Here is a 26,691-nt window from a genome sequence, read left to right as displayed (position 1 = left end):
AGTAGGCTGGTACTGTGCCTGGTACTCCTGCTTATCTGAACTTTCTACCCAGACCCTTGATGCTACCTACCTCCCAGGGCAATCTGAGAAACACCATGAAGTTCCTCCACACACAGTGTGCTACCATACTTTAGCAACCTGGTCCTGCAGACTCAGGTAGTTACAAAGCTCTGTGTCACCAACCACCCGAACTGCACCCAGTCTTTCTCAGCTAGGCTAGAAGACAGCCATCACCGTACAGGCAGAGCATATAAAGTCGAAAATGAGGCCTCTGTTTCTGCTCTTCTGAAGACTTCTTTTTCCTGCAAAGGGAGGTATGCAAACCTAGAAAACACCCTGCTTCAACACTCCCCTTTGAAGAAGCCATCACTTAAAAAGGAGGCGGGACAGGTTAAGGGTTCAATGTTCAGTTTCCTTTAATGACCCCCATCTCCCTGAAGGGCAGGTACAGGCAGCTAGGCGATGATGACAAGAGATGTTTACTTGAAGATCTTGCCCTGATTGAAGGTTTTGCCCACATGCTGGAAGGCCCCCTCCCAGGAAAAGTACTCTCGAACCAGCGTCTGGGTCTCCTCGCTGCCAGGATCCAGTTTCCGCCACGTATAGGACTCGTAGTCCACCTGCCAATCTGGACTCAGCTGGGGAGAAAAAGCCAGGTTAAGAAGCGTGTGGTCCAATCAGATCCTGCCCCACACCTGTTACTTCCAGCTCAGCCACATGTCATCAGATCCTAAAACGCCTGTGACTGTGACAGTTCCTCCTGTACACATTCCTTGAACTCTCCTGAATGCCCATAAGCACAAGAATGAGAGTGTGCTTCCCATCTCCTTGCCCCACCCTAAAGAGAGCAACTCCTCCCCTACTCCTTTCCTCACCGGAAAGGCAAGCTCCTGGCCTCGGAAGACCCAGACTCCAGAAATGGAGCTGCTGTTGTTGGTTCCAAAGAGGATGACACTGGCAAAGGCATTCTTCCTCAGCTTGTCCAACCGTTGGAACATTCCTGACAGGGCCAAGGGAGAACAGAATCACAGTGGGTACAGCCTTCAGAATCACAGCACCCACTGCCTTGGCCTCCCCCTCCCTCAGCCCACCCTCTTCTCACCAGTGATGAGGTTACAACTCATAAAGGTCTGAGTGAGCTCCTCAGGGAAGCGGTACTCAGCGTACCACAGGGACCAGCCATCCTTATCGAAGTGCTCCCAGAAATACGGCAGTGCCACAGTGAGAGTGTCCTCATTGGAGTACTTGCGCTTAAATTCGTCCAACACAAAGGTACTGAATGGAGAAAAAAAGGCAAGATCGATGAGAAGAAGGTCCTACTGAGGCAACAAAGAGTCGCCAGGCTAAGAGAAGCTAAGGACGAATTTCACTTAAAATGTACTGGTTTAAAGGAAGAGCTCACTGGACTGGCAGATGGGTACAAGCTTGTAACAGAAGAAAGCTAAGGGCGTAGGAAGAAGGGCCTAGGCCACTCCTCTGCTCTCTCTCTGCAGTCTTAAGTAGGCTAAGCTCGAAGACAGTGGGACACCACACACACACACACACACACACACACACACACACACACACCCCCAGGGCCTGAGGGAGACCTGACCCAGGAAAAACACAGCAAACTGCTGCCCCCTGGTGGAAACCCAGAATGAGCGCTCATCCTTCCTGGCTAGCCCCTAGCCCCCTGGCTCCCTCCAGGGCCCTTTCCCACTGAGTCACAGTCCCTGATTCACCCAAGTATCTTCCCCTACCACAGGCCTCTTCGGGTTACACACACTACAATATGACAATGGAAGCAGCAAATGTTCTCAAAGAACCTCCGCCCCAGACTTTATACGGGTGGCCTTGAGTCACTGTGCCCAGGAACAAGCCCAGATGCTGAAAAGCCCTTAGGTTCAGCTGATCTTTGAGGCAACCTGGCACACTACACTGAGAAGGCTCAGCTATAGAGTTCCTCCCCTCATGGTAGGGGTTCTCTTTTTTTCTTTCCAGTTATAAAACCACATGCTGACTGAAGAAAATCATCTGCAATGCCAGTAAACAGAATTAATGTTTATGTACTTCCCGCTGGTGACTTCCCAAAGATGATGTATATAATTTTGTGCCTTATACAATTTGTTCATTTAACACTGTCCCCCTATCAGGGATTTTTTTTTTTTTTTTATTCATTTGAGAGAGATCACGAGCACCCAAGCACCCAAGTTAAAGCATAAGCAGGGGTGAAAGTCAGAGGAGGAGAAGCAGACTCTCCACTGAGCAGGAACCCCGATGTGGGGCTGGATCCCAGAACCCCAAGATCACAACCTGAGAAGGCAGACACTTGACCAACTGAGCCACCCAGGCACGCCTTACAAATGTTTTAATGGCTACATAATCCTCTACTGTAAAATGTGCCATAAACCTATTTAAGAAAACCCTAAGGATGCCTGGATGGCTCAGTGGTTGAGCCTTTGCCTTTGGCTCAGGTTGCAATACCAGAGTCCCAGGATCAAGTCCCACATCAGGCTCCCCACAGAGAGCCTGCTTCTCCCTCTGCCTATGTCTCTGCCTCTCTATGTGTCTCTCATGAATAAATAAATAAAATCTTTGGGGAAAAAAAAATTGGGATGCCTGGGTGGCTCAGTGCTTGAGCGTCTGCCTTCAGCTCAGGGCGTGATCCTGGAGTCCCTCGATTGAGTTCTACATTGGACTCCACTTGGGAGAGTCTGCTTCTTCCTCTGCCTGTGTTTCTGCCTCTCTCTCTCTGTCTCTCATGAATAAATAAAAGCCCTCGGGATCCCTGGGTGGTGCAGTGGTTTAGCGCCTGCCTTTGGCCCAGGGCATGATCCTGGAGACCCGGGATCAAATCCCACGTCAGGCTCCCAGTGCATGGAGCCCGCTTCTCCCTCTGCCTGTGTCTCTGCCTCTCTCTCTCTCTCACTGTGTGCCTATCATAAATAAAAAAAAAATAATAAAAAAAAAAAAAGCCCTCACTAAAAGTTTAATTGGACCAATTACTCATTAGTGTAAATGATGCTAACAAACCCTAGAGTTAGAAACCATTCCTTTCCCTCTTTCCAGATAAGGTTAAGTGGTGTGACCTGCCCACTATTACAATATAGCAAAGCAGAGGCTGCCCTTGAATCCTCGGTCCTGTGTTCTTTCCCAAATACACAAAGGAGACCTCCTCTGAGGTGCTTCCCCCTCAAGCACCCAAAAAAGGGACTCAGGGTTTTTCTCTTCATATCAGCCTCATCTGTTTGAACTTTAAAATTTATGACCATCTTGTATCCATTCCACCCCAAGTGAGGACAGGCTCTGAACAGCTTCTGGAAGGCCTTAAAAGAACTAGAACTGAAAAAAATAATAATAAAATTAAATTAAATTAAATTAAATTAAATTAAATTAAATTAAATTAAATAAATAAAATAAATAAAATAAAATAATAAAATAAAATAAAATATAAAATAAAATAAAATAAATAAAATAAAATAAAATAAAATAAAATAAAATAAAATAAAATAAAATAAAGAACTAGAACTGGGGCACCTGTGTGGCTCAGTTGGTTAAGCACTTGCCTTTGGCTCAGGTCACAATCTAACGACCCTGGGATCAAGCTGCGCCCATCAGCCTCCCCACTCAGTGGGGAGTCTGCTTGCCCTCTCCCCTAGCTGGTCCCTCTGCTCATCGCATTTTCTCTCTCAAATAAATAAATCTTTAAAAAAAAAAAAAAAAAGAACTAGGGTCCCTGGATAGCTCAGGGGCTGAGCATCTGCCGTCAGCTCAGGTCGTAATCCCAGGGTCCTGGGATCAAGTCCCACATCAGGCTCCCCACAAGGAGCCTACTTCTCCCCCTGCCTATGTCTCTGCCGCTCTAGGTTTCTCACAAAGAAATAAAATCTTAAAAAAAAAAAAAAAAAAAAAAAAAGAACTAGAACTAACTCTTGAAAAATAACAGTCTTCAACTTTGAAGACATTACCTTTGTGATGTTAAAAATCCTGGGGAAGCGGGATCCCTGGGTGGCGCAGCGGTTTGGCGCCTGCCTTTGGCCCAGGGCGCGATTCTGGAGACCCAGGATCGAATCCCACATCGGGCTCCCGGTGCATGGAGCCTGCTTCTCCCTCTGCCTGTGTCTCTGCCTCTCTCTCTCTCTCTCTGTGACTATCATAAATAAATAAATAATTTTTAAAAATTTTTAAAAAAATAAAAAAATAAAATAAAAATCCTGGGGAAGGGATGCCTGGCTGGCTCAGCGGTTAAGCGCTTGCCTTTGGCCCAGGATCAAGTCCCACATCGGGCTCCCAGCATGGAGTCTGCTTCTCTCTCTCTGTCTCTCTCATAAATAAATAAAATCTTTAAAAAAAAAAAAGAAAGAAAGAAAGAAAAAAAAAAAAACCTGGGGAAAAATCATCTTGGCAGCCAGATAGAGCACCATGGTAATAGGACAAATTGGTATTAACCAATATTCCCAAAAGGATATGTTTATTAAAGATTTTCAGTCTACTGGTGATTTATTTTCTGCCCAGAATATACAGACCTAACCTCTTGAAAATCTCTAGCTAACAAGTAATTAGATTTGTATTACAACAGCATATGTCATTCAGGTTGATTAATACAATTTATATACACACCAAAAAAAAAAATCTGTAAAGAGCAGCTGCATCTGGAGCTTCCTTGGTCTTGTATGAAGTACTTGAGTCAGACAGCCCAAGGGGCTTGGCTAAAGTTTAGCACCACCTTCAGCCCAGGGCCTAATCCTGGAGACCCAGGATCGAGTCCCGCATTGGGCTCCCTGCATGGGGCCTGCTTCTCCCTCTGCCTGTGTCTGTCTGTCTCTCTCTCATGAATAAATAAACTCTTTAAAAAAAAAAAAAAGTACCTGAGCCTAAGAGCTACACTCCAAGTTGCTCCCCAATTGGGGAAACAGCAGCTCCTACTGTAACCGTCTGGTGCTAGGATGCTTGTCATTTACAACTCTCCAAACCCCTATTATGGCCACCAGCAATGTGTACCTTCATGCTAGTTTGTCCCATTAAAAACCATTACAAGGAGCACGTGGATGGTTCGGTCAGTTAAGCATCCAACTTTGATTTCCACTCAGGTCATGATCTCAGAGCTATGAGATGGAGCCTCGTTTTGGGCTCTGCACTCAATGGGGAGTCTGCTTCTCTCTCCCATTCTCCCTCTGCCCCTCCCCCTACTCATGCACACACTGTCCCCTTCTAAAATAAATTAAATCTTAAAAAAAAAATTACAAAATGGCAGAGGGTGAACTCTGTTGAACCCTAACAGACCAACTAAGAAAGGCTGGATGGCTTTGGGTGGGTGAGAAAAGCAGGGAGTGGGTGAGAAAAGCTGGGATCAAGGACTCTGTGAAGTGGCCACAGACAAGACAGGTCTCCTAATGCTTGCAATTCTAATGAAAAACCTAGGGCATTAGCTGATGATGTGAGTAGTGCTAGATGTCCTGCTTTTTTTCACACTGAAAAGTTTCCTTTTACTGTATTCTTTTCTTCCAAGAACCCCAAACTTCATTAAAAAGGTTGGCAGTGGATAGGGGTGACAACCGTCCCATCTATTTCCTTTTCTTTTAGGGGTTTAACTCCAGCAATCTGAGAAATAATGAAGCAGACAGGCACTATGGAGTCATAGTCATCCTCGCTTCTCAGAGAGAATGTTTATACTGCCTTCATCAAAAGGGTAAAAATATAATAAAACAACACTGATGTGGTGTCACTGCTTCAGCAAAGGCAGCCCAGCAGGGTAGACATGAGGCTCTCTGCACCTTCTTATATTAGTTCTGAGGACTCTCAAATCTTATTGAGCATACTTAAGACCAGTCTACCTCCACACCCAATTCTGTGCCTGTCTACATTCTTTGCTGGAAAAGGAGTTCTTATCTTCCCAAATACTAGATATATTAGAAATTTCATTTCCACTTTTAAAATTCATCCAATTCTTGGAGCACCTGGGTGGCTCAGTAGATTAAGTGTCTGCCTTCAGCTCAGGTCATGAGGTCAGGTTCCCTGCTCAGCAGGGATCCTGCTGCTTTTTCCCTCTCCCTCTGCCCCTCCCCACCCAGCTTATAGGTGTACACACACTCTCTTTCTCAGATAAATAAAATCTTTTTTTTAAATGCTTGTGTTTTTTTTTTTTAAGATTTTTATTTATTTATTCATGAAAGACACAGAGAGAGAGAGGCAGAGACACAGGCAGAGGGAGAAGCAGGCTCCACACAGGGAGCCGGACGTGGGTCTTGATCCTGGGACTCCAGGATCACACCCTGGGCCAAAGGCAGATGCTAAACCGCTGAGCCACCCAGGGATCCCCAAATAAAATAAAATAAAATAAAATAAAATAAAATAAAATAAATAATTAAAATAAAATAAAATAAATAAAATAAAATAAATAAAATAAAATAAAAAAATAAAATAAAATAATTAATCCAATTCTTGAGGATAAACTTTCCTTGCAAACAAAACATCTTTTTTTTTTTTTTAAGATTTTATTTATTCATGAGAATACACAGAGAAGAGAGAGAGAGAGAGAGAGAGAGGCAGAGACATAGGCAGAGGGAGAAGCAGGCTCCATGCAGGGAGCCTGACATGGGACTGGATCCCGGGTCTCCGGGATCACACCCTGGGCTGAAGGTGGCACTAAACCACTGAGCCACCCGGGCTGCCCACAAAACATCTTTCAATTTTGTATGGACAACCTAAAATAGCCCTAGCTGTGTGAGGGGAACACACAGAGGCAAAAAGTGGCCTTTGGGAGTCCCATGTCCCCTACCCCCCAATATCATTACCTCTTGGGCAGGTGAGCAAAGGGGTCTTTGGCCTTTGGCTCAGCAGCCAGTGCCTGCTCACATTCATCCATTTCCTCCTCAGGAGCAGGGGCAGCAGCCTTCTTCTCCTCTTTCCGCTCAGCCTGGGGCTTCTGCTTCTCTTCCCGAGAACCCTTCTCTTTCCGTGGGGTGTCTTTTTTAGGTTGGCTCTCTGCAAACTTTTTAGCTGGTGCAGAAAAAGGGAGAGAAGTCAATATCCTCCCTCTTTCCATATGCCTCTAAAAGCAGGCAGTGAGCAGGGTAATGGAGGAAAACTGCCGGGCAGGGAACTAAGGGATCTAGGCCCTGCACTGCTCTGCCACCAGTTCCCTGTATGTCCTGAAGCAAGAACACAACCCTCAGCAACAAATATACGTGAACCTTATTTGTGGGTTCACATAACCCAAAAGCCTGATGGGAAATCAAGGGACTGAGACTGAGCCAACCAGCCCAGAGCCAGGCCATATACTCCTGTATCTCCACAGACTTACCATCAAACTGGGCCATCTTCTCACAGAGTTTCACCTCCCCCAAGACAGCCCGGAACTGGGGCTGGTTAATGCAGGTAAGGAACCAGCGGTTGGTATTGGGGAAGGCCTGGCGGAAAGAAGGCTCCAGGACCTGTCAAAACATAAGGGTAGAATAGAAGCAAAGGAGAGAAAGTTCTTGAGGAGTTTCAAGCCAGAGACATTTCTTTCTACACCAAAGCTCCAATCTTCCTCTCAATCCCTGAGATGGGAGCTCCCTAGTATAGTATACCATCTTACCCTGGAAGGGTACTTCCCATTTACCTTCCTCTTTTTCACTATACAGTCCAACTCAGCGGATACTCGATCCCATCCCCTCATTTACTATAAATCTACTTGGTAGACACGTTCATATGGTGCCTTACATCATTTACAAAACCATTTCATCTACACGTCCAATCTTTCTTTATTTCTTTATAATCTTATTCATGAGAAACACAGAGGGAGAAGCAGGCTCCTCACAGGGAGCCCAATGCAAGACTCAATCCCTGCACTAGGGATCACACCCTGAGCCCAAGGCAGACGCTCAACCGCTGAGCTACCCAGGCGTCCCACATTCCAACCTTTTATTTTATTTACTTATTTATGAAAGACACACAGAGAGGCAGAGACACAGGCAGAGGGAGAAGCAGGCTCCATGCAGGGAGCCCGATGTGGGGCTCGATCCTGGGACTCCAGGATCACACCCTGGGCCGAAGGCAGGCGCTAAACCAGGCGCTAAACCGCTGAGCCACCCAGGCCTACCCATTCCAACCTTTTAAATGTCACGTGTCAGGGCACTCGGGTGGCTCAGTAGGTTAAAAGTCTGCCTTTGGCTCAGGTCGTAATCCCAGCATGATCCCAGCATCCTGGGATGAAGCCCCACATTAAGGCTCCCTGCTCAACCGGGAGCCTGCTTCTCCCTCTCCCTTTGCCCTCCCTCCCTGCTCATGCTGTATCTTTTTGTCTCAAAAAAATAAAATCTTAAAAAAAAAAAAAGTCATATCAATAAAACTAAAGCAAATAAATAAAAGGCAGGGCAACACAGCTACCAATTACTCGTTTTACTAAGTAAACCACAATTATCTACATGATATATACTATTCACCAAACTTCAGAAGCTAAAGAATATTCAACAGTCAAAAAAAAAAAAAAAAAAAAAAAAAAGGCAAAAAAGTACTTCAGAATAACAAACTGTCCTTTAAACTTAGCTTTGTAAAAAACTCATTTACCATCTTTTAGTTTGCTAAGATTATATGGAAAATAATCTTGTCAAGAAGACGGAACAGAGCGGTCAGTTCTTTGGCTCTGGTTCTGCAGTACTGGGTTCAAACTCTATGCCACACTTACTAGCTACATTCCCTTGGGCCAGGTTCCATTTCTCCTCACCCATACAGCAGGTAAAGATTAAGATGATCCCTGCAAGGCCCTTGACACAGAGCCTGACACAAAGGAGATGCTTTTTTATTTTCCAATTACTGCACTACTATTCTGGACCCATATTAGTCCAATAGCTGCTTGGTCAGCAACATGTCATCTTCTTTAACCCAAAAACCTCAAAACTAATTACTACCATGCTGATTTTATAGCTTACAGAGGAGAAAAAAAAAAAAAAAAAAAAGAACTCAAGGAATTCTCTCAAACACACACATCCCTCTACCTACAACTAGTAAGTAATGAAACTAAGAACTGAACCCAGCCTGCCTCCAAAAGATCTGGACACTGAAGCTACCAGACCTTCCTGTCTTTTTTTTTTTTTTTAAAGATTTTATTTGGGATCCCTGGGTGGCGCAGCGGTTTAGCGCCTGCCTTTGGCCCAGGGCGCGATCCTGGAGACCCGGGATCGAATCCCATGTCGGGCTCCCGGTGCTTGGAGCCTGCTTCTCCCTCTGCCTATGTCTCTGCCCCTCTCTCTCTCTCTCTCTCTCTCTGTAACTATCATAAATAAATACAAATTAAAAAAAAAAAGATTTTATTTATTTATTCATGAGAGAGAGAGAGAGAAAAGAGAGAGAGAGGGAGGGGGGGAGGAAGGGGGAGAGAGAGAGAGAGAGGCAGAGACACAGGCAGAGGGAGAAGCAGGCTCCGTGCAGGGAGCCTGACATGGGACTCAATCCCGGGACCCCAGGATCACGGCCTGGGCTGAAGGCGGTGCTAAACCGCTGAGCCACCCAGGCTGCCCGCCTTTCCTGTCTTTACAACTAAGCACAAGCACAGCTGGACCCCAAAAATACAGAAACAAACCACATCTCTTCTATCAAACAGAAACTCAGGAAACAGAACATTACCAAACTTCTCAGGAGGGAAGGTAGTCATGGTATTCAAACTTGGGATTCCTATAGACTAGTAGTTACCCGACACCCTTCACATCCAAGTCCTCAGCAGAATACAGGGTAACCTGGAAGACTTAATGGCTTAATTTCTAACCGCCCCCTATCCTCTGCCAACCTAATTCTTTATAAATGTCACCTGTTTATAGAGCCACAACAGGGTGCAGACAACTGTGATGTCAGCCAGTGTCACACGTTCGCCCACCAGAAAAGTCCTCGTCTTCAAATGAGTATCCAGGAGCCCCAGAATTCGCCTCACTTCCTCCTTTGCATTCTCTGTGGCCTATTGATTTAAAAGGATTCAAAACTTAATAGTGGATACCTATCCCTTTCCCTCTCCCCTCCAATGACAGACCTAAGGTAGCTATTTCACTTACAAAGTTCTGGCTCATCCCCATCTTCTTTCAATGGAGTCAGATTCCAGATCACTCCAAATGTATCACAAAGGAAGCTCTCAAGGTCAAATTTCCTCATGGTGCAGTCTGGATTAATTTCCCACTATATGACCTAGTCCTTTATCTTTGAATTTTAGAAGGAACCTTAGAAGTCACCTGATGTAACCACTCCCCTACCATTTGGGATAGCTTTTCTATAACAGAAATCTCTCCTCTGACCACTCATGACAGGCACCACCTCCAACTGGGTCTGTGTAACAAAGAACCCAGACACTATCAACAGCAGTGCTCCAAACTCATACCCCAAAGATTAGGTCTTTTATTATCCACAAATTCTTAGCATCTCCTTTTCTCAATCTATTTTATTTCTTGCTCCTTGACACTCAGGAGCTGATTTCATCCTGGGCCTTGGCTTCTCCCCAAGTTCCAAGGCTTACCTGCTTGTTGTGGTGCATGATGCCCAAGGTAGGAAACACCCAGGTACTGGCTGGGGGCACTATGTCGCTATCAGCAAAGCTCACCCACTGCACCACCTGGGCTGCTGCCTCTGGAGTATTTCCCCGCAGCTCCTCATTGCTCACTGCAGAGGCAGAACACAAAGGTCAGAACTTTGGGGTCAGGCCAACATCGATCCAAGTCCGTAAAAATTCTTCTCCTGTCCACTACAGCTCACCCTCATCCTCTCCTACCTCCTTCATTCCTGGTCTTCCCATTCCCACACCCACTGCAAATTACCATAGTAGGCAATGGCATTGCTCTCAAACACACAGAATCCATCGTCACCCTCAAATGCTGGAACCTGGGATAAAACAGTCAAAAGATAAAATTAAAAAAAAAAAAAAAAAAAAAAAAAAACGTTAGGTAAAACAATCAGGAATTACTCACCAGCCAATACTGGGATAAAGTTCTTACATAAGGCTGACAATCCTTACTAAGCAAACTACTGATATGAACTACTACAATCTGAAACTTAGGAACCAGAAATAAAATTTAAGTAACTTGGTATCCCTTACAATGTGAACTCACATGAGAAACCGCAAAGATTTAAATATTATCAACTGTTTATATAAAATCCCTCAATCAAATATGCAAAAGACCAAAAACCAAGTGTCATCTCTCTCCGTATTCTTGAAAGTATTGTGGTGCTCCCTGAACTGCATTTATCTCTTCTCTGTTTAGCATGGTTGTTTATCGACCTCGATAAGCCCTTTGGTTGGCTCATGGCAGATACTCGATATATTTGCGCTGAAAACAGCCAAAACCCATTCTCTTTCCCGCAAATACAAAGAAACTTGCGAATTTTATAACAAGCCACTGAACAGCTCTGCATCGTTTTTAACTATGTGCGAATCTTCACTTAACTCAAAGGAATTTTAAATCACTGAAATATATAAAGAGCAAATTATACAGAAAATTCCCTTTTAAAGGTGGAGACCATTTTCAGACTGAGACCATCTCAGGACTCCCTGGGTTCTCAGGACCAAAGACCCCTCTCCACTTTTCTACTCACCTTGCCGGCAGGAAATTTACGGAGAAATTCAGGGGTGCGGTTGGTTTGGCCGAAGTGGAAGTGGGGTGGTGCGGAGAGCACGCGGACCTGAGCCCCGCTGTACTGAGCAGCAATGAGAGCCTTGAAGGCCCTCCAGTTTTCAGGATATGTGTACAGGGTCTGTGGGTGAAAGGAGGGGAGGGAACGTTAATGAGCACGAGGCTCTCAGTCGGAAATGTCACTTCCAGGGATAAATTCCCGGAGTTATTCCCAATCTGTTCAACTCACTTTTACTCCCCCTGGTGAACCACGCTCTCTAGTATCTGCCATGTGTAATCAGAGTCCGCTGAAATGCCCAAGACAGAACTACACACCAACTGCTAAATAAAGCGCTGACAGGTTTGACCTTCCCTAAGGACATCCCCAGAAGCATTCTCGTCTCCTCCAATATATCGTGGAGAAACCCAGAACTCGTAGTTCCCTCAGACTCCACCTGCCGACACATTCCTCCCTTCCTAGAGCTCTGGTTCATTCATTGATGGCTAACGAGTACCTGCCTACTCTACGACTGAGCCGCTCACCCCCTTCGAAAGCATCACTCCCCGTCTGTCTCTCTCTCTCACACACACACACACACACACACACACACACACGACCATTTCCAAGTTCCCCTCCGAAAAGCCACGGAGAAATCGAATGGCATCCTCTCCTCCTAAACCAACTCGGTCTCCCCCAAGAGCCGTTCCTTCCCGTCCTGCGTCCCCTTCGTCCCTCCGGTCCTGTCCCGCAGTGAGTTCTGCCGTTGCTTCTCCTTCTGTTAACCGGCCACACGGTCTGGCTCCGCCGCCCGGAGAGCCCTCTCCCTCCCACACCTCCCCGCCGCACGACCCTTACCCGGAGACCGCCCTGCCTGCCCACAAAGACCCTCCTTTGCGCCCCGTCCCTGCTGCTCCCCCACAAAACGGTCGCAAAAGTTCTGTCAACCTGCCCGGATCCCACGTCCCGAGGCGGCAGTGAACCCGAACCCCCTTCTCAGGCCCCAGAAGACCAGGATCCGACATCTCCTGGCCGCTCTGCCCCAGACCCTTCCACCTCTTTGGCCTCCAAGAGCTCCAGCCTCAGCTCCCCGCCGGGGCCTGGAAGCCTTGCTCTCCCAACAGTACGGTCTCCAGACCCAGGACCAGTCCCTCGCTCGGCTCCAGAACTTCTCTGACGCCGGAGGGCTCCACTCGGGCAGAGGATGGCGTCGGATACCGCGACCTGGATCTCCGGAGCCGGCAAACTTACCCCGGCCGCCATGGTGATTCCGCAGAGAAAGGGGGTGGGGCGCTCGGCGCTGCCGCAAAGTAAGCCGTCGGGGAGAGGAGGGGGGAGGGGAGAGCCGCGGAGGAACAGCAGCCGCAAAGCGAGGACGGCACAGAAGGCATACGCACGACAGTTCTACACCCCGCCGCGGCTGAATTGCAGAAAGAAGGGGGTGGGGCCTGCTGGTCGTCACAGGGACAGCTCGCGCCTGCGCCACGCGACTCTTGACTGGCCCGCCCCGCAGGCGACGGAGGCCAATGGGAGTCCCGCTTGGAGGTGCGAGGCGCGGAGGGTAAACCGAGAACTAGCTGGAAAGCCTCCTCTTCCCGGCGACGTGGCACGGCTGCCAACTCCGCGCCGTGCCAGGTCCCAGGGGCGTTCCCCTCCAGCTCGGAAACCCGCGGTGACTTGACGGAGATCCTTCCAGGCCCCTAACGTCAGGACTGGGGGACTCTCACTAGGGGCGGAAACCAGTCCTGTGTGCCTAAGTACGTTTGTTCCCGCTCTGGTTTTCTACGGGAGAGGAGGATGATCTCACCGGAGCCCAAGTCAGAAACCCCTCTACCAAAGTGAGGTCTCCTCCGTTTAAACCACCCGGCGGGCTCCGGGATGCAATCGCTGCAGGTAGGGCCTTGGTGCAGGGCCTGCAGCCGGGAAGGGCCGAGGGAGAACACAGCGGATCCCTGCCTCCCGCCACCCTGCAGAGGGCTGCCAGTTCACCGATGATGGACACCCCTTTACCCACGCTCAGGTCGGACAGTGTTTTTCCCCGTTTTAATCAGAACAGGATGAACTCTGTTAAGTGAGAGAATGGACAAAGAACCCTGAACCCCGATTTCAGGCCGTCACCATATAAATCTGGGCGGTAAGGTAAAGTGGAGGCAAACTCGGTTCTTGTTCCAGGTACTGCCCAAGCCGCCCACCTGGCACTCCATCCTTCAAGAACTCTACCGAGCGGGCTCCGGGTGCAGGAACACACCACATTTAGGCCTCCCTGCAGGTGGTGATAAATGCTAAGAAGCAAATAGGCCCAGACCTATTTTAGGGTGGCCAAAAAAGGCATGTCTGAGAAGAGCAGTAGGTCTGGGGAGGGCAAGTAGTGGGTGGAAGGATTACTACCAGGTGGAAATTAGAGGAAACTCTAGTGTTTATTAAACTAGCAGCTTTATTGCCCATTAGGGTCCCTGTCTTCACTTGAGGAGGTTTCGAAGTGCTTGAGGGAGGTAAACTTGTAAGAAATGATGGAGATCAGGGAACAGGCCTTGAGAATCCTGGATTGGGGTCACGGTGAGAGTCTGGTCAGCCTGGGAGGCAGATGCCACAAAGGTCAGGAGTGGCTCAGCCTCTGGCCGCTGTGCTGCACCGGTTGGTCCTCCCAGCTCCTGGGTGACCTGAGCCTCAATCGCCAGCCATGCTGTTGTGCCAGCAGTGCCTCCACCTTTGTCCTTGGTCTGCTGCTGCAAGCGTCGCCGGGCCCGCCGCCGCCCCTGCCACACTCGGTGCCACAAGGCACAGCGCCAGCTCACTGAGGACAGCAACACTCCCTTCCCTGTCTCAGCCCAAAAACCTTCTCTGGCTGCATCAGCATCAGGGCCTTGAGGCCTCTGCTCTGCCAATGCTGCATGTCCTGGTTGTCCCTCCCCTCCAGTAGCTAGCTGCTTTGTGGTCGTCTGGGGTGGCTCCCCTGGCCGCCCAGAGCTCTGCACCCAGTCCTGCACCATCTCTCCAACCTCCACAACCATTTCCTCCACCCCATCTTCACTGTGGTCCCTGACACATTCCTGCTGCTCTTCCAGCCCCTCCTCACAGCTTTTTTCCTGTCCGTCTAGTTTCAATCTTTTGTTTGTCCCTCCCTGAGGAGACTCCTCAGGGCCACCTCTGTCAGACCGCAGTCTCTTGGTTCCCTGTTCTATATGACACCCCAATGCTTCCCTTAACACCCGGGCCAGGGTGGCAGTGAGCTGGGTGAAAGGAGCAGGGGGTAAAGGGATGGGTGTTGCAGACAACAGGGAACTAGGGGAGCTGGGCTGCAGAAGGGGGAGCAGCCCCCAGTCCCGACCCCGGGAGGAACGGCGCTGGAACTGGAGACTTCGGCAATAATTGGCTGCTGCTCGGCAGCAGTTCTGTAGCCGCCCAGCTACGCGGCTGGTCACGTTGGCTGCCACGTTGTGACTCAGGTCAAAAGGGTCCTGGAGATTCATGGGGCCAAGGCGCAGGCCCTCCCAGCGATTAGAGGGCAGGCCCCCTGCCACAGGCAGTACCTGACCCTCCCGCAGGGACAGCAGTGAGCCACGGAGATCCCAACAAGAGACGCAGGAGAAGAACTGGGCTAGCAGAGAACCTAGAAGAGGAGGAAGACCAGGCAGAAGGGGTTACTCAGAGGTCAGAACTGAGACAGGCCTGCACTAGAGGCATTCTCTTGGAAGGACTTTCTTTTCCCTTCCAAGTAGCTCAGAGAAGTGTCTGCAGCCAAACTCCTCTGATCTCTAAAACAAGAGGTCCGGCCTCTTGCCTGTGCCCCCAGCAACGTCCTTCCCCAGATGCTGCTCCTTTCCCTCGCTGGCAGTGTAACCTTGAACAAGCCACTTAATTGCTCCAAGGCATGGTTTCTTCATTTGTGAAATGGTATTAACAATACTAGCTATCCCATGAGAACTATGCTGTGAGAACCATGCCTGACAAACTAACTGACGGATATATAATCTACAGCAGTGATTAACATCATTTATCAATCCTCTACCAGCTTCAAGTGCCAGGGTGGCTCAGAGGCTGAGTGTCTGCCTTTGGCTCAGGGCGTGATCCTGCGGTCCTGGGATCCAGTCCAGTTTCGGGCTCCCCACAGGGAGCCTGCTTTTCCCTCTGCCTATGTCTCTGCCTCTGTGTCTCTCATGAATAATTAAATAACATCTTAAAAAAAAAAAAAAATTCCTCTACCCGCCTCCCCAGACTCACTGAGGGGCTCCTTATTGGTGCTGGGCTCCAGTCTTGAGGCATCCCTGGGGAAACTACAGTCCCAGCCGTCCACCTCCACCTGCTCACCTTCACCTATAAAAGGCAAAAAGGTGAAGATCAGCTTGGAAGCAGAAAGATTTGGAAGCAGAGATCTCATTCCTGGGGTAGCTCAGTGCATCTAAACAAAACAAGAGGAAAGCTGAAGCTGACAAGATAAAGAAGGTGGAGGCCAGGCTGCTGTACCTGCTTTCTGGGTGAGCTGAGACACAGTAGGCAACACAGGAGGTTCCCTGGTCTGAAGGAAATAGATCACGAGCAAGGTCAGGGCGTAGTTACTGAGGAGGGGGCCGCTTCCTAGATAAACAATAATTCCAGTTATGCTGGAGGTGCATCTAACACCTCCATGCTGGTTTTCTCAACCCTGGTTCCTGTGCCTGCCTCCCCTTCCCTCCATGAACCCCTGCCTTTGCCCCAACACCGGCTCAACCCCAAGTGTCCTGACTCATTCTCACCTGACAGCCCTCGACCCTGAGCCCAACAGCGGAGGGTGTACACAAGAGGCCGAACTCGCTCATCGAGCTCAGAGCAGAGACTCAGGAAGCGAGAGTTGTGCAGAGCCAGCCTGGAACAAAGACAAGGGTGTGAGTGCTGCGGAACCCTTTGAATCCATTATCCTAGCTCTTGTCCCAAGCTTGCAGGACGGGGCCTGCAAATAAGGCCGAGAGAGGGTTTTCCAAGTGTCTGCCAACGTGGGTCAAGTGAAAAGTCATGCAAAAGGAAATCAAAACTGGGAAACACTGCATCCTTTAGGGTATTGGAAAAGGCTGTAGTTACAAGACAGCTCAAATTGCCTTTCATATGCAAAGAAACAAAGCGAGGGAGGGAGAGAGGGAGAAAGGAAGTGGGGGAGAGGGTGGGAAGGGAGAAAGTGATTTGCATCTAACTCAGCATTTCCCAAACTTACTCAACCCTAAAACTTTTTCCTAAATCCCCTAAAAAAAAGTATTCCAAGGAACACACTTTACATTCATGAAAGTGGATGTGAGACAGGAGACAAGTGACAGAAAGTGGGATGGGACCCAACAAGGATAACCTCAGCAAGTACAGGAGCTCCCCACACCAGGGCCCCGTCTCACCCACCCCAGAATACTCAGCTGGCCTTCCCACCCACCCCCTAAACAAAGGTACCGGTTACTGAGGGAGACGTCACCATGAAGACCTGAAGGCCGATGACAAAACTTGACCACAGGGCGTCTGGCAGAGGGTACAGTCTGGACTCGGTACACTCCAGGGACACAGCCCCGAAGAATGGATCCCACCAACTCCAGCATTGCTGCCCCCTCTGGTTTCTCCCCCTTCAGGGCCTCTGCCAGTTCCAGGGCCTTCCCCAAGTTCCCCTCTCCCAGGTCCTCCTGCAGTGGTGAGGCTGGAGGCAGGGACTGGGGAGAGGCGAGGGTCTCAGAGGCCAAAGCAGAGTCTGGAGTCTGGGGTGCCAGGGAAGAGGAAGGAGTTTCAAAATCCAGGGCTTCTGAGTCTGGAGGAGAAGGAGGCTGTGAATCTGGAGGGGAAGCTGGGGTACAGGCCAGGGCTTGAGGATCCAGTGGTGATGCAAGGGCTGAGTCCAAAGATGGAGACTCTGGGGCCTTTGGGGCTGGCTGTGGATAGAAATGAGCTCAGTGAATTATTCACCTCTCATGCTGTCCCCCATTTGGGCAACATCCCCCAAGATCTATCATTACTGCTTATGTGCCAGGCCCTGGTCCAGGGGTTTTATATATACGAACTCTATTTCACAACCTCTTATTAAAATTAAAAATAACGTTTTAATGCCACAAAATAAGTGGTCTGTATTCTACCAAGATGTCACTGTCATGAAAAGACCAAAGAAGGCAGAGGAACTGTAAAGGAGTCTGAGGGGGACAACACAAGCCTGCTGGTGGGCAGCTGATGAAAGCGGAGGATGGGCTGCAGACTAAAGTCTCCTAACATTTTACGCTTGCATAAGGTAACATGTCTGTCCTGCGGCTGTACACAAGGATGCCTTTTTGTTTCCCTACTGGACACTGGACTGTGACAGGCATCATGTACGCAACCTGCCCTCAAATGATTCTGAAAATATAAAGTGTATATGTGTGCATGTGTACATACATAGGGAGAATGATAAAACAAATTTATTTTTTAAATAACCCATTTTGTGGGGTGCCTGGGTGGCTCAGTGGGTTAAGCTCTGACTCTTGGTTTCAGCTCAGGTCATGATCTTAAGGTCGTGAGATCAAGCCCTACATCAGGCTCCACACTCAGCAGGGAGTCTGCTTGAGATTCTCTCCCTCTGCCCCTCCCTCTACTCAAGTTCAATCTCTGTCTCTGCCCCCCCCCCAAATAAATAAATAATCCCTAATATAACCCTTTTTGTAAAGTAGGGAGTATATGAAAACTGTACTTTTTGCACAATTTTGCTGTGAACCTAAAACCACTCTAAAAAACAAAGCCTATTTAAAAAATACTAACAACCACCTTATTCCAAAAGGAGATCTGTATATTAGATTTTAGAAATAGACAAAAACATAACCCCAAAATTACTTCACTGTATCTCTTTTCATATATTTTTCCCCAAAATACAGTATATAATACTGTACACCGTTTTGAAATTTTTTTTTCCTGTTACAAATGCCATATATCCTGTGTCCATTAGCATTCATCCTCTCTAATGACCACCTAATACATTCACATTTCTCTAATCACAATAACCCTTTTGGGTGGGTTCCATTATCCCCATTTTACAGATGAGGAACTAAGGCACAAGAGAGAGATCGTGCTGGCCCAGAGTCACATGACCATTCCCACTGACTCTTCTTTTTTTTTCTTTTTAAAGGTTTTATTGATTTATTCATAGAGACACACAGAGTGAGAGACACACAGAGTGAGAGAGAGGCAGAGAGAGAAGCAGGCTCCATGCAGAGAGCCCGACGTGGGACTCGATCCAGGGTCTCCAGGATCACGCCCTGGGCTGCAGGCTAAACCACTGTGCCACCGGGGCTGCCCCCCACTGACTCTTCCAAGCTGCCTCCCTGGTCACTCACCTGAGACTCTTCCAAGTCACCCAGATCCAGGAAGAGGTCAAGATCACAGCCATGGACATCAAAACTATTTATGGAAGAGCCAAAAGGATGGACCACGCAGCCTGGATGCCGAGCAGAGAAGAAAGGTTGAGTGACATTACAGAGGAGACTGGGGTGGAAGAACATAGTGGGACATAAAGAAGGAAGAGCAGCCAAACGCCCGCAGCTGAGGGAGAGGGATGGGGGATGTAGACTCAGTGGAGGGAAGGGCAGGAAGGGCTCACACACGGTAAGGGAGGTGACTCACCAGGGAAGAACTCCATGAAGACCTCCTGCATCAGGGCCACCACTAGGCTCCGAAGCTGCCGTTCAGCCTCAGACAACTCCCTCAGCCCCACAAGCTTCACCATTTGTGCCCCCACATCAGGGGCCTCAGCTAGTGCTTTGGCCAGCTGGTGGCTGTCAGGGGCTGCTCCTTTGGGAGATTTGGAAGCTGGGCTCTGGAACTCTTTCTGCTCCCGTGGCCGGACCCGCAGGCGATGTCCTCCTAGGCTGTGCTGGGGCTGTGACAAGACAGCTTCCCGAGTCTCTGTGTCCCCCATCTCCACGATAGCAAATACGCCCTAGCAAACCACAAAAAGGGCAGGGATCATGGTTTTGGAATCCAGAATCCAAATATGTGGTTTGACATGTGTGTCATGAGTGAGATGGGGACCGCCTATAAATTGGGAATATTTACAGAACAGGGAACATGTTTAGAAAAACAATTCTCTCCCTCACTCCTATTCCACATATTTTACTCTCATCCCAGTTTGCCTCTGAAAATCCCATTTTACTTATTCTATTCTCCCCTACTCTTACCAATGACATGATTTCACTTCTTATACTCTGAAACATCCCCTAATTTCCCCTTTTAACTTAATTAGATTCTATTAGCGGGAACCTGGTGGTTCAGTGGTTATACATCTGCCTTTGGCTCAGATCATGATCCCAGAAGTCCCGGAATCAAGTCCCACATGGGCTCCCTGCTTCTCCCTCTGCCTAGGTCTCTGCCTTTGCCTCTCTCTATGTCTCTCATAAATAGATAAATAAAATATTTAAATTTAAAAAAACATTAGGGATGCCTGGGTGGCTCAGCGATTGGGCGTCTGCCTTTGGCTCAGGGCATGATCCTGGGGTCCTGGAATAGAGTCCCGCATTGGGCTCCTACACGAAGCCTGCTTCTCCCTCTGCCTATGTCTCTGCCTCTCTCTCTGTGTCTCATGACTAAATAAATAAAATCTTAAAAAAAAATTAGATTCTATTAGCACTGATTTAGAATACTTATAATGAATGAACTGTGCTTGGTGGAAATATAAACATCCATTACCTTGGAGAGACTTCCTATCTAGAAATAACAGCAACATGGGGGTCCCTGGGTGGCGCAGGGGTTTGGCGCCTGCCTTTGGCCCAGGGCGCGATCCTGGAGACCCGGGATCGAATCCCACATCGGGCTTCCGGTGCATGGAGCCTGCTTCTCCCTCTGCCTGTGTCTCTGCCTCTCTCTCTTTCTCTCTCTGTGACTATCATAAATAAATAAACATTAAAAAAAAAAAAAGAAAGAAATAACAGCAACATTACAGTGTGATGCCATGATCTAGTAGAGTGTCATGACATTCATGGCAAAATGTTAGCAGGAGCAGGAAAAATATGACTGCCTCAGGGCAAAAGTCCATATTCTTTTATATTCTCTTCAGTAGTAAAGATAGAGCCTCGTCCTGCTTATAACCAGGGACTGAGTCAGCCAGGCACCCCAGTAACACACTGTCTGGGTTATTGTAGCATACCTTGTTATAAGTAGGTGACTCTTTGGCTGGCCTTGTCTTTGTACACACATTTCTCTCAAGAACCCCATGGAAGGCATCGGGGAGAGCAGGAGTAGCAGATTCAGAAGCCTGCATCCCAGCCACTTTTTTTTTAAGATTTTATTTATTTATTCATGAGAGACACAGAGACAGAGAGAGACAGAGACAGAGACAGAGACAGGCAGAGGGAGAAGCAGGCTCCATCCATGCAGGGAGCCCGATGCGGGACTCAATCCCAGGACCCCAGGATCACGCCCTGAGCCAATGGCAGGTGCTAAACCGCTGAGGCACCCAGGGATTCCCCCAAATAAATAAAATCTTAAAAAAAAAAAATCTTAGTCATTATTGTCAAAATAATTAGAAGGCTCATAAACTTGAGGTTTCAGTTCCGAGAAAAGGTCATTCTCGACATTTGAAAAAAATACAAATAAAAACAGACATACTAAAACAAACAAACAAAAAAAAAACAGACATACTGAGTTTTCTGGAGAAGGAATCTGCCCACCCAATACACATTCTCCCTTTCTTTCATACTAATAGAACCCCGATTCTTGGGATCCCTGGTGGCTCAGCAGTTTGGCGCCTGCCTTTGGCCCAGGGTGTGATCCTGGAGACCCAAGATCGAATCCCATGTCAGGCTCTCCGCATAGGGCCTGCTTCTCCCTCTTCCTGTGTTTCTGCCTCTCTCTCTCTCTCCTTGTCTCTCATGAATAAATAAATAAAATCTTTAAAAAAAAAACAAACAAACCCCGATTCTCATAAGGGCAAGGTGTCCAACTAAAATATTTCATTTTGGGACACCTGGGTGGCGCAGTGGTTGAGCATCTGCCTTTTGGCTCAGGGTGTGATCCCGGAGCACGGGATCGAGTCCTGCATCGGGCTTCCTGCGTGTATCCTGCTTCTCCATCTGCCTGTGTCGCTGTCATTCTCTGTGAGTGTGTGTGTGTGTGTGTCTCATGAATAAACAAAATCTTAAAAAATATATATTTCATTTCTCAGGCTTGCCATAGCTAGGGGTAACCATGTAATAGAATTCAGGCCAATGAGATATAAGAAGTCTGGGCAGCCGGGGTGACTCAGCGGTTTAGCGCCGCCTTCAGCCCAGGGCCTGATCCTGGAGACCCTGGATTGAGTCCCACGCCAGGCTCTCTGTGTCGAGCCTGCTTCTCCCTCTGCCTGTGTCTCTGCCTCTCTCTCTCTCTTTGTGTCTCATGAATAAATAAATAAAGATCTTAAAAAAAAAAAAAAAGAGAGAGAGATAAGAAGTCTAATGACTTCCCAGTTGTGTCAGGGACAGATAGTTTCTTTGTGTGGCTTGAACTTAAGTTTGAGGAAGACTTCAGAAACTTGAACTTTTAAACTCAGGTTTAAGAGGAGCAACGAGGGGATCCCTGGGTGGCGCAGCGGTTTAGCGCCTGCCTTTGGCCCAGGGCGTGATCCTGGAGACCCAGGATCGAATCCCACATCGGGCTCCCGGTGCATGGAGCCTGCTTCTTCCTTCCCCTGTGTCTCTGCCTCTCTCTCTCAGTGTGCCTATCATAAATAAATTAAAAAAAAAAAAAAAAAAAGAGGAGCAACGAAATTGCAAATTCCATAGGCATGGGATATGTCTTACATAGTTCTGCTCTCTCTGAGGACTTTACCTATGCCAGAGAAGATGAGAAGAAATCCCCATCACACACTGTACAGCTGCGCTAAAAGTAGCCAGCGGGGAAGTTGACCTATAAATACTGTGAGCACATTAAGTTATTTATTTATTCATGAGAGACACAGAGACAGAAAGAGAGAGGCAGAGACACGGGCAGAGGGAGAAGCAGGCTCCATGCAGGGAGCCCGACGTGGGACTTGATCTCCAGGTCTCCAGGATCACACCCCAGGCTGAAGGCTGCGCTAACCCACTAAGACACAGGGGCTGCCCTGTTTTTGTGTCTTCTTGACCTACATTTTTCCCCTTCTCAGAAGTCAGACTTATTCCTCTAACTAATAATTGCATTTTATTTTGATAGATTCTGTTCTGCTTCCTATAATTTTCTTTTTTTAATAAATTTATTTTTTTATTGGTGTTCAATTTATCAACATACAGAAAAAAAAAGTGTTTTGTTTTGTTTTGCAAATTATATGATTGTCTTTATAGAAACCCAACAAAGTCTGTGGTTTTTTAAGTAATTCAGCAGGTTGCTAAATATTAGATCAATATGTAAAGTAATTATGATCCTTTCTACCAGTAATAGATAAAAAAAAAAGTACCTTTTACAGTGGCAACAGAAAATATGAAGTACTAAGGAATAAATCTAATACAAGTTACTAATTATAAAACTTTACATTTAAAGATATCAATAGGGCAGCCCCGGTGGCTCAGTGGTTTAGTGCCGCCTTCAGCCCGGGGTGTGATCCTGGAGACCGGGGATCAAGTCCCACGTCAGGCTCCCTGCACAGAGCCTGCTTCTCCCTCTGCCTGTGTCTCTGCCTCTCTCTCTCTCTCTCTCTCTCTCTCGTGAATAAATAAAATCTAAAAAAACAATAAAAAATAATAAAGATATCAATAATGAAGACATAGCATTTTTATGGAAAGATTCAGTATAAAAGACCCAATTCTTCCCAAATTAATCTATCATCTAACACCAATGAAAATATTAATAGGCATCAGAAATAGGCATCAAAACTTCTTCAAAACCATAGTTAAGTAAGCCAGCGTGTCACTGATGCAAGGATACATAAACAGAAGAGACCACCCCCCCACACATGTGGGCTCTGGGAAAAGATCTTTTCCTGGAAAGTAAAGAAAAGCAGGGGAAAACAGTCAGACTCAGCTGGCATTAGCCTTTTATACTCTGTCCTTCAGCCTGCCCCTTTTTCTCACCTGAAGATGTGCAAGCAGTATTATCACAACTAGGAAGTGAGAACCACATGCCCAATAATGACAGAGCAGGAGAAAAGTCAAGTCCCAGACTGCCCAGGTCTGGACTTCTTGTTAAAGAAAACAATTAGGAATGCCTGGGTGGCTCAGCAGTTGAGCGTCTGCCTTTGTCTCAAGCCATGTTCCTGGGGTCCTGGGGTCCTGGGATTGAGTCCCACATCGGGCTCCCCACAGGGAGCCTGCTTCTCCCTCTGCCTATGTGTCTGCCCCTCTCTCTCTCTCTCTCTCTCTTTCATGAATTAATAAAAAAAACTCTTAAAAAAAATAAAGGAAACAATTAAACCTCTTGTGTTAAAACTTCTGTAGTGGGACACCTAGATGGCTCAGCAGTTGAGCATCTGCCTTTGGCTCAGGGCGTGATCCTGGTCCCGGGATCGAGTCCCACATTGGGCTCCCAGCTAGGAGCCTGCTTTTCCCTCTGCCTGTGTCTCCGCCTTTCTCTGTGTGTCGCTCATGAATAAATAAATAATAAAATTTAAAAAAAATAAAGCTTCTGTGGGTCAGTTGTCCAAATGTGATCTCTAAGAAAAACACACCCAGCCCATCCTAAGAGAAGATATGGGCTGCCAAAGCCATTTGCGATCACCAAAGCCATGCTTACATAACCAGAGCACAATCTGAGAACTATAATATGATGATACAACACAACAGTAAAACTGAACTTTTTTTCAAAGGAATAAAGAAGGTTTATTTCGTTTTATTTGCCAAATATTAACTGTTGACTTAGTACTGGGCACTGTGTGTAGACTGTATTTTTTTAAAGATTTATTTATTTGAGAGAGCGGGGGAAGAGAGAGAATCTTAAGCAGACTCCACATTTAGTGGAGTTTTAGCAAATAAAACGAAGACAATAAATTAGTGATCCAAAGTCCCCCAATGACTAACTCTGGCAAACTGACAAATCCAAGCAGGAGCCGGGGAGGTGGGAGTTTGGGGCAGGGCAGGGGATGGCAAAGGCTCACAAAGCTGAATTAGCCCAAGTACTGTGGTGTCCATCAAGGACAAGCCACATAAGGCACCAGCTGAAACAGGGCTCCTGGTTTCTCTCTCATTTCTTCTTGTACGTGGCACACCTGAGTCATTCTTTACCCCAAAAGCCATTCACTCTACCTTGTCCTTGTCCATGACGACACTCGCCACAGGTCCAAATGCCTGGAAGTACTGAGTAAGCTGAGCAGAATCCACATCCCGGGGAAAGCCACTGACAAACACACTTCGAAGTCCCTGGGCTTTTCGGGCAGCTCGTAGTTCTACTAGGTGTCGGTGTTTCCGGCCTCCCAAGTGGGCGTCTAGGCTGGGTCCTACAGAGATAATTGTGAAACAAAAGTATCCAAATCACTCTATCCAAATGTACCCACCCCTTGACTTTACCTAAATGCATACCTAAATCTTACCAATCCTTCCAAGCTACAGAAAGGGTGGCCTTTGAATAAACCAAGTCCTGCCTCTTTTCACCTCCCTCTCTTGTCCATTTGTCCACATAAGGTATTCTCTCTAAGTAGTTCCCAGGACAACTAGCTACAAATTTTTCTTAAACCCTTGGGATCCCTGGGTGGCGCAGCGGTTTGGCGCCTGCCTTTGGCCCGGGGGTGCGATCCTGGAGACCCGGGATCAAATCCCACGTCGGGCTCCCTGCATGGAGCCTGCTTCTCTCTGTCTCTCTCTGTGTGACTATCATGGAGAAATAAATAAAAATCTTTAAAAAAACAAAACAAAAGAAAACCCTCTCTAAGTGCTAGGTAAAGCAACACCCGAAAATTATTTTTAAAAATAAATAAATAAATAACAGGAAACTTATCCAGATCATATTACAGAAGAACTAAATAAAGCAGGACCCTAGACGTCACGGATGGTCTCTAGGTATGGTAGAGAGATTGCAAGTGCATGGTCTGAGGTCACACTGCTCAAGTTTAAATCCCAGTTCTGGGATCCCTGAGTGGCGCAGCGGTTTAGCGCCTGCCTTTGGCCCAGGGTATGATCCTGGAGACCCGGGATCGAGTCCCACGTCGGGCTCCCGGTGCATGGAGCCTGCTTCTCCCTCTGCCTATGTCTCTGCCTCTCTCTCTCTCTCTCTGTGTGACTATCATAAATAAATGAAATAATAATAATAATAATAATAAATCCCAGTTCTGGCAAACTGTGTGAGATCTTGGGCCAGTCACTTAACTTCTCTGTGCATCAATTTCGTGGGCCACAAAACGAAGATATGGATACAACTAACCACAAGGGCATACACATATAGAACATGGGAAAAGTTAGCAATTATTATTTTTGTTAAATTCTGGGTCAGCTGTTTGTTGCCACCGATGAATATGTGGGGCCAGAAAAGACTATCTTGGATTTTTGGCTTGCCCTATGGGGCAAACGGTGATAGTGACACACACACACACACACACACACACACACACACAAGGATAGAAGCTCCTGTTTAGGGAAGATCACGACTCCAGACTTCAAAAGTGGAATCTGAGGTTTCATGGAGTCCTGCGTGCTGTCCTACAAGAACCCTGTCTACTTTGCCAAACCCACCTTCTTCCTAGTCATGCACGCCATGCTACTCCGCCCGTCTCTGCCTTTGGGTCGCTCCTCTGTAGGGCTTCCCTGAGTTAACCGCGACTTTCTCTGTGATCCTACGGCTCTCCAGGTCTCCACCTCTGAATCCCCTCACCCCACCCGAGAGCCTAGAAGAGTACCAGACACAAAGGTGGCGTCCAACAGGCGACGGTTAAAGAGGGAATAAGAATGAAACGTTCGTTGTGGAGATTTCGGATGCTGGGAAGGAGAGGGAGAAGCGGCAGGACTTCCGCCACTCTGCAGCCCGTTGGTCTAGGCGGAGCGAAAACGGAGGCGAGCGGCCCTACCAACCGACCTGCCAAGGACTATGCCCTCCACCTCTAACCCTCGCTAGGACCCAAAGACGAAAACTCACAACCACCGCTTACGGTTGGCTGTAGTAACGTGGCAGAGGCAACAGCGGAAGCCCCCACGAGGCAGCGACTGGACATCCGCATCCACCGCCGCCATCGCGACTCTCCCGACCGCACACCACCACTGCGGCCCCCACCGGAACTCACGCCTACAAATCGCAGAGCGCTTGGAA

At 47.7% G+C, this 26,691-nt stretch overlaps 2 protein-coding genes and 1 long non-coding RNA gene across 4 annotated transcripts; 1 reads left to right on the top strand and 2 right to left on the bottom strand.

The window, feature by feature from the left end:
• Nucleotides 1-391: 391 nt before the first annotated feature.
• EEF1G (eukaryotic translation elongation factor 1 gamma) lies at nt 392-12,960 on the bottom strand. Its single transcript, XM_038564290.1, has 10 exons — nt 12,802-12,960; nt 11,536-11,694; nt 10,761-10,824; nt 10,463-10,605; nt 9,770-9,913; nt 7,286-7,415; nt 6,777-6,981; nt 1,103-1,275; nt 876-1,000; nt 392-638 (listed from the first exon to the last, which is right to left on the bottom strand). The coding sequence occupies exons 1-10, from the start codon at nt 12,811-12,813 to the stop codon at nt 480-482; spliced, it is 1,314 nt and encodes a 437-aa protein (XP_038420218.1). The 5' UTR covers nt 12,814-12,960; the 3' UTR covers nt 392-479.
• LOC111091013 lies at nt 12,914-17,990 on the top strand. The gene is made up of 3 exons (XR_005373675.1): nt 12,914-13,307; nt 16,291-16,412; nt 16,956-17,990. It is a non-coding gene; the product is annotated as an uncharacterized LOC111091013 (long non-coding RNA).
• TUT1 (terminal uridylyl transferase 1, U6 snRNA-specific) lies at nt 13,949-26,691 on the bottom strand. 2 transcript variants are annotated; one of them, XM_038564287.1, is made up of 10 exons: nt 26,534-26,676; nt 26,121-26,272; nt 24,702-24,892; nt 19,138-19,453; nt 18,852-18,952; nt 16,960-17,426; nt 16,284-16,393; nt 16,015-16,125; nt 15,772-15,864; nt 13,949-15,160 (listed from the first exon to the last, which is right to left on the bottom strand). In XM_038564287.1, the coding sequence occupies exons 3-10, from the start codon at nt 24,714-24,716 to the stop codon at nt 14,010-14,012; spliced, it is 2,364 nt and encodes a 787-aa protein (XP_038420215.1). In that variant the 5' UTR covers nt 24,717-24,892; nt 26,121-26,272; nt 26,534-26,676; the 3' UTR covers nt 13,949-14,009. The 2 variants fall into 2 exon arrangements, with proteins under 2 accessions (XP_038420215.1, XP_038420214.1); XM_038564286.1 differs by lacking the exon at nt 26,121-26,272 and having other exon boundaries at nt 26,534-26,691.

This window comes from Canis lupus, chromosome 18 (assembly GCF_011100685.1).
Source record: "Canis lupus familiaris isolate Mischka breed German Shepherd chromosome 18, alternate assembly UU_Cfam_GSD_1.0, whole genome shotgun sequence".
NCBI lineage: Eukaryota > Metazoa > Chordata > Mammalia > Carnivora > Canidae > Canis > Canis lupus.
The sequence above is the reverse complement of the archived record's forward strand: the minus strand, read 5'-3'. Positions and strand labels throughout refer to the sequence as shown.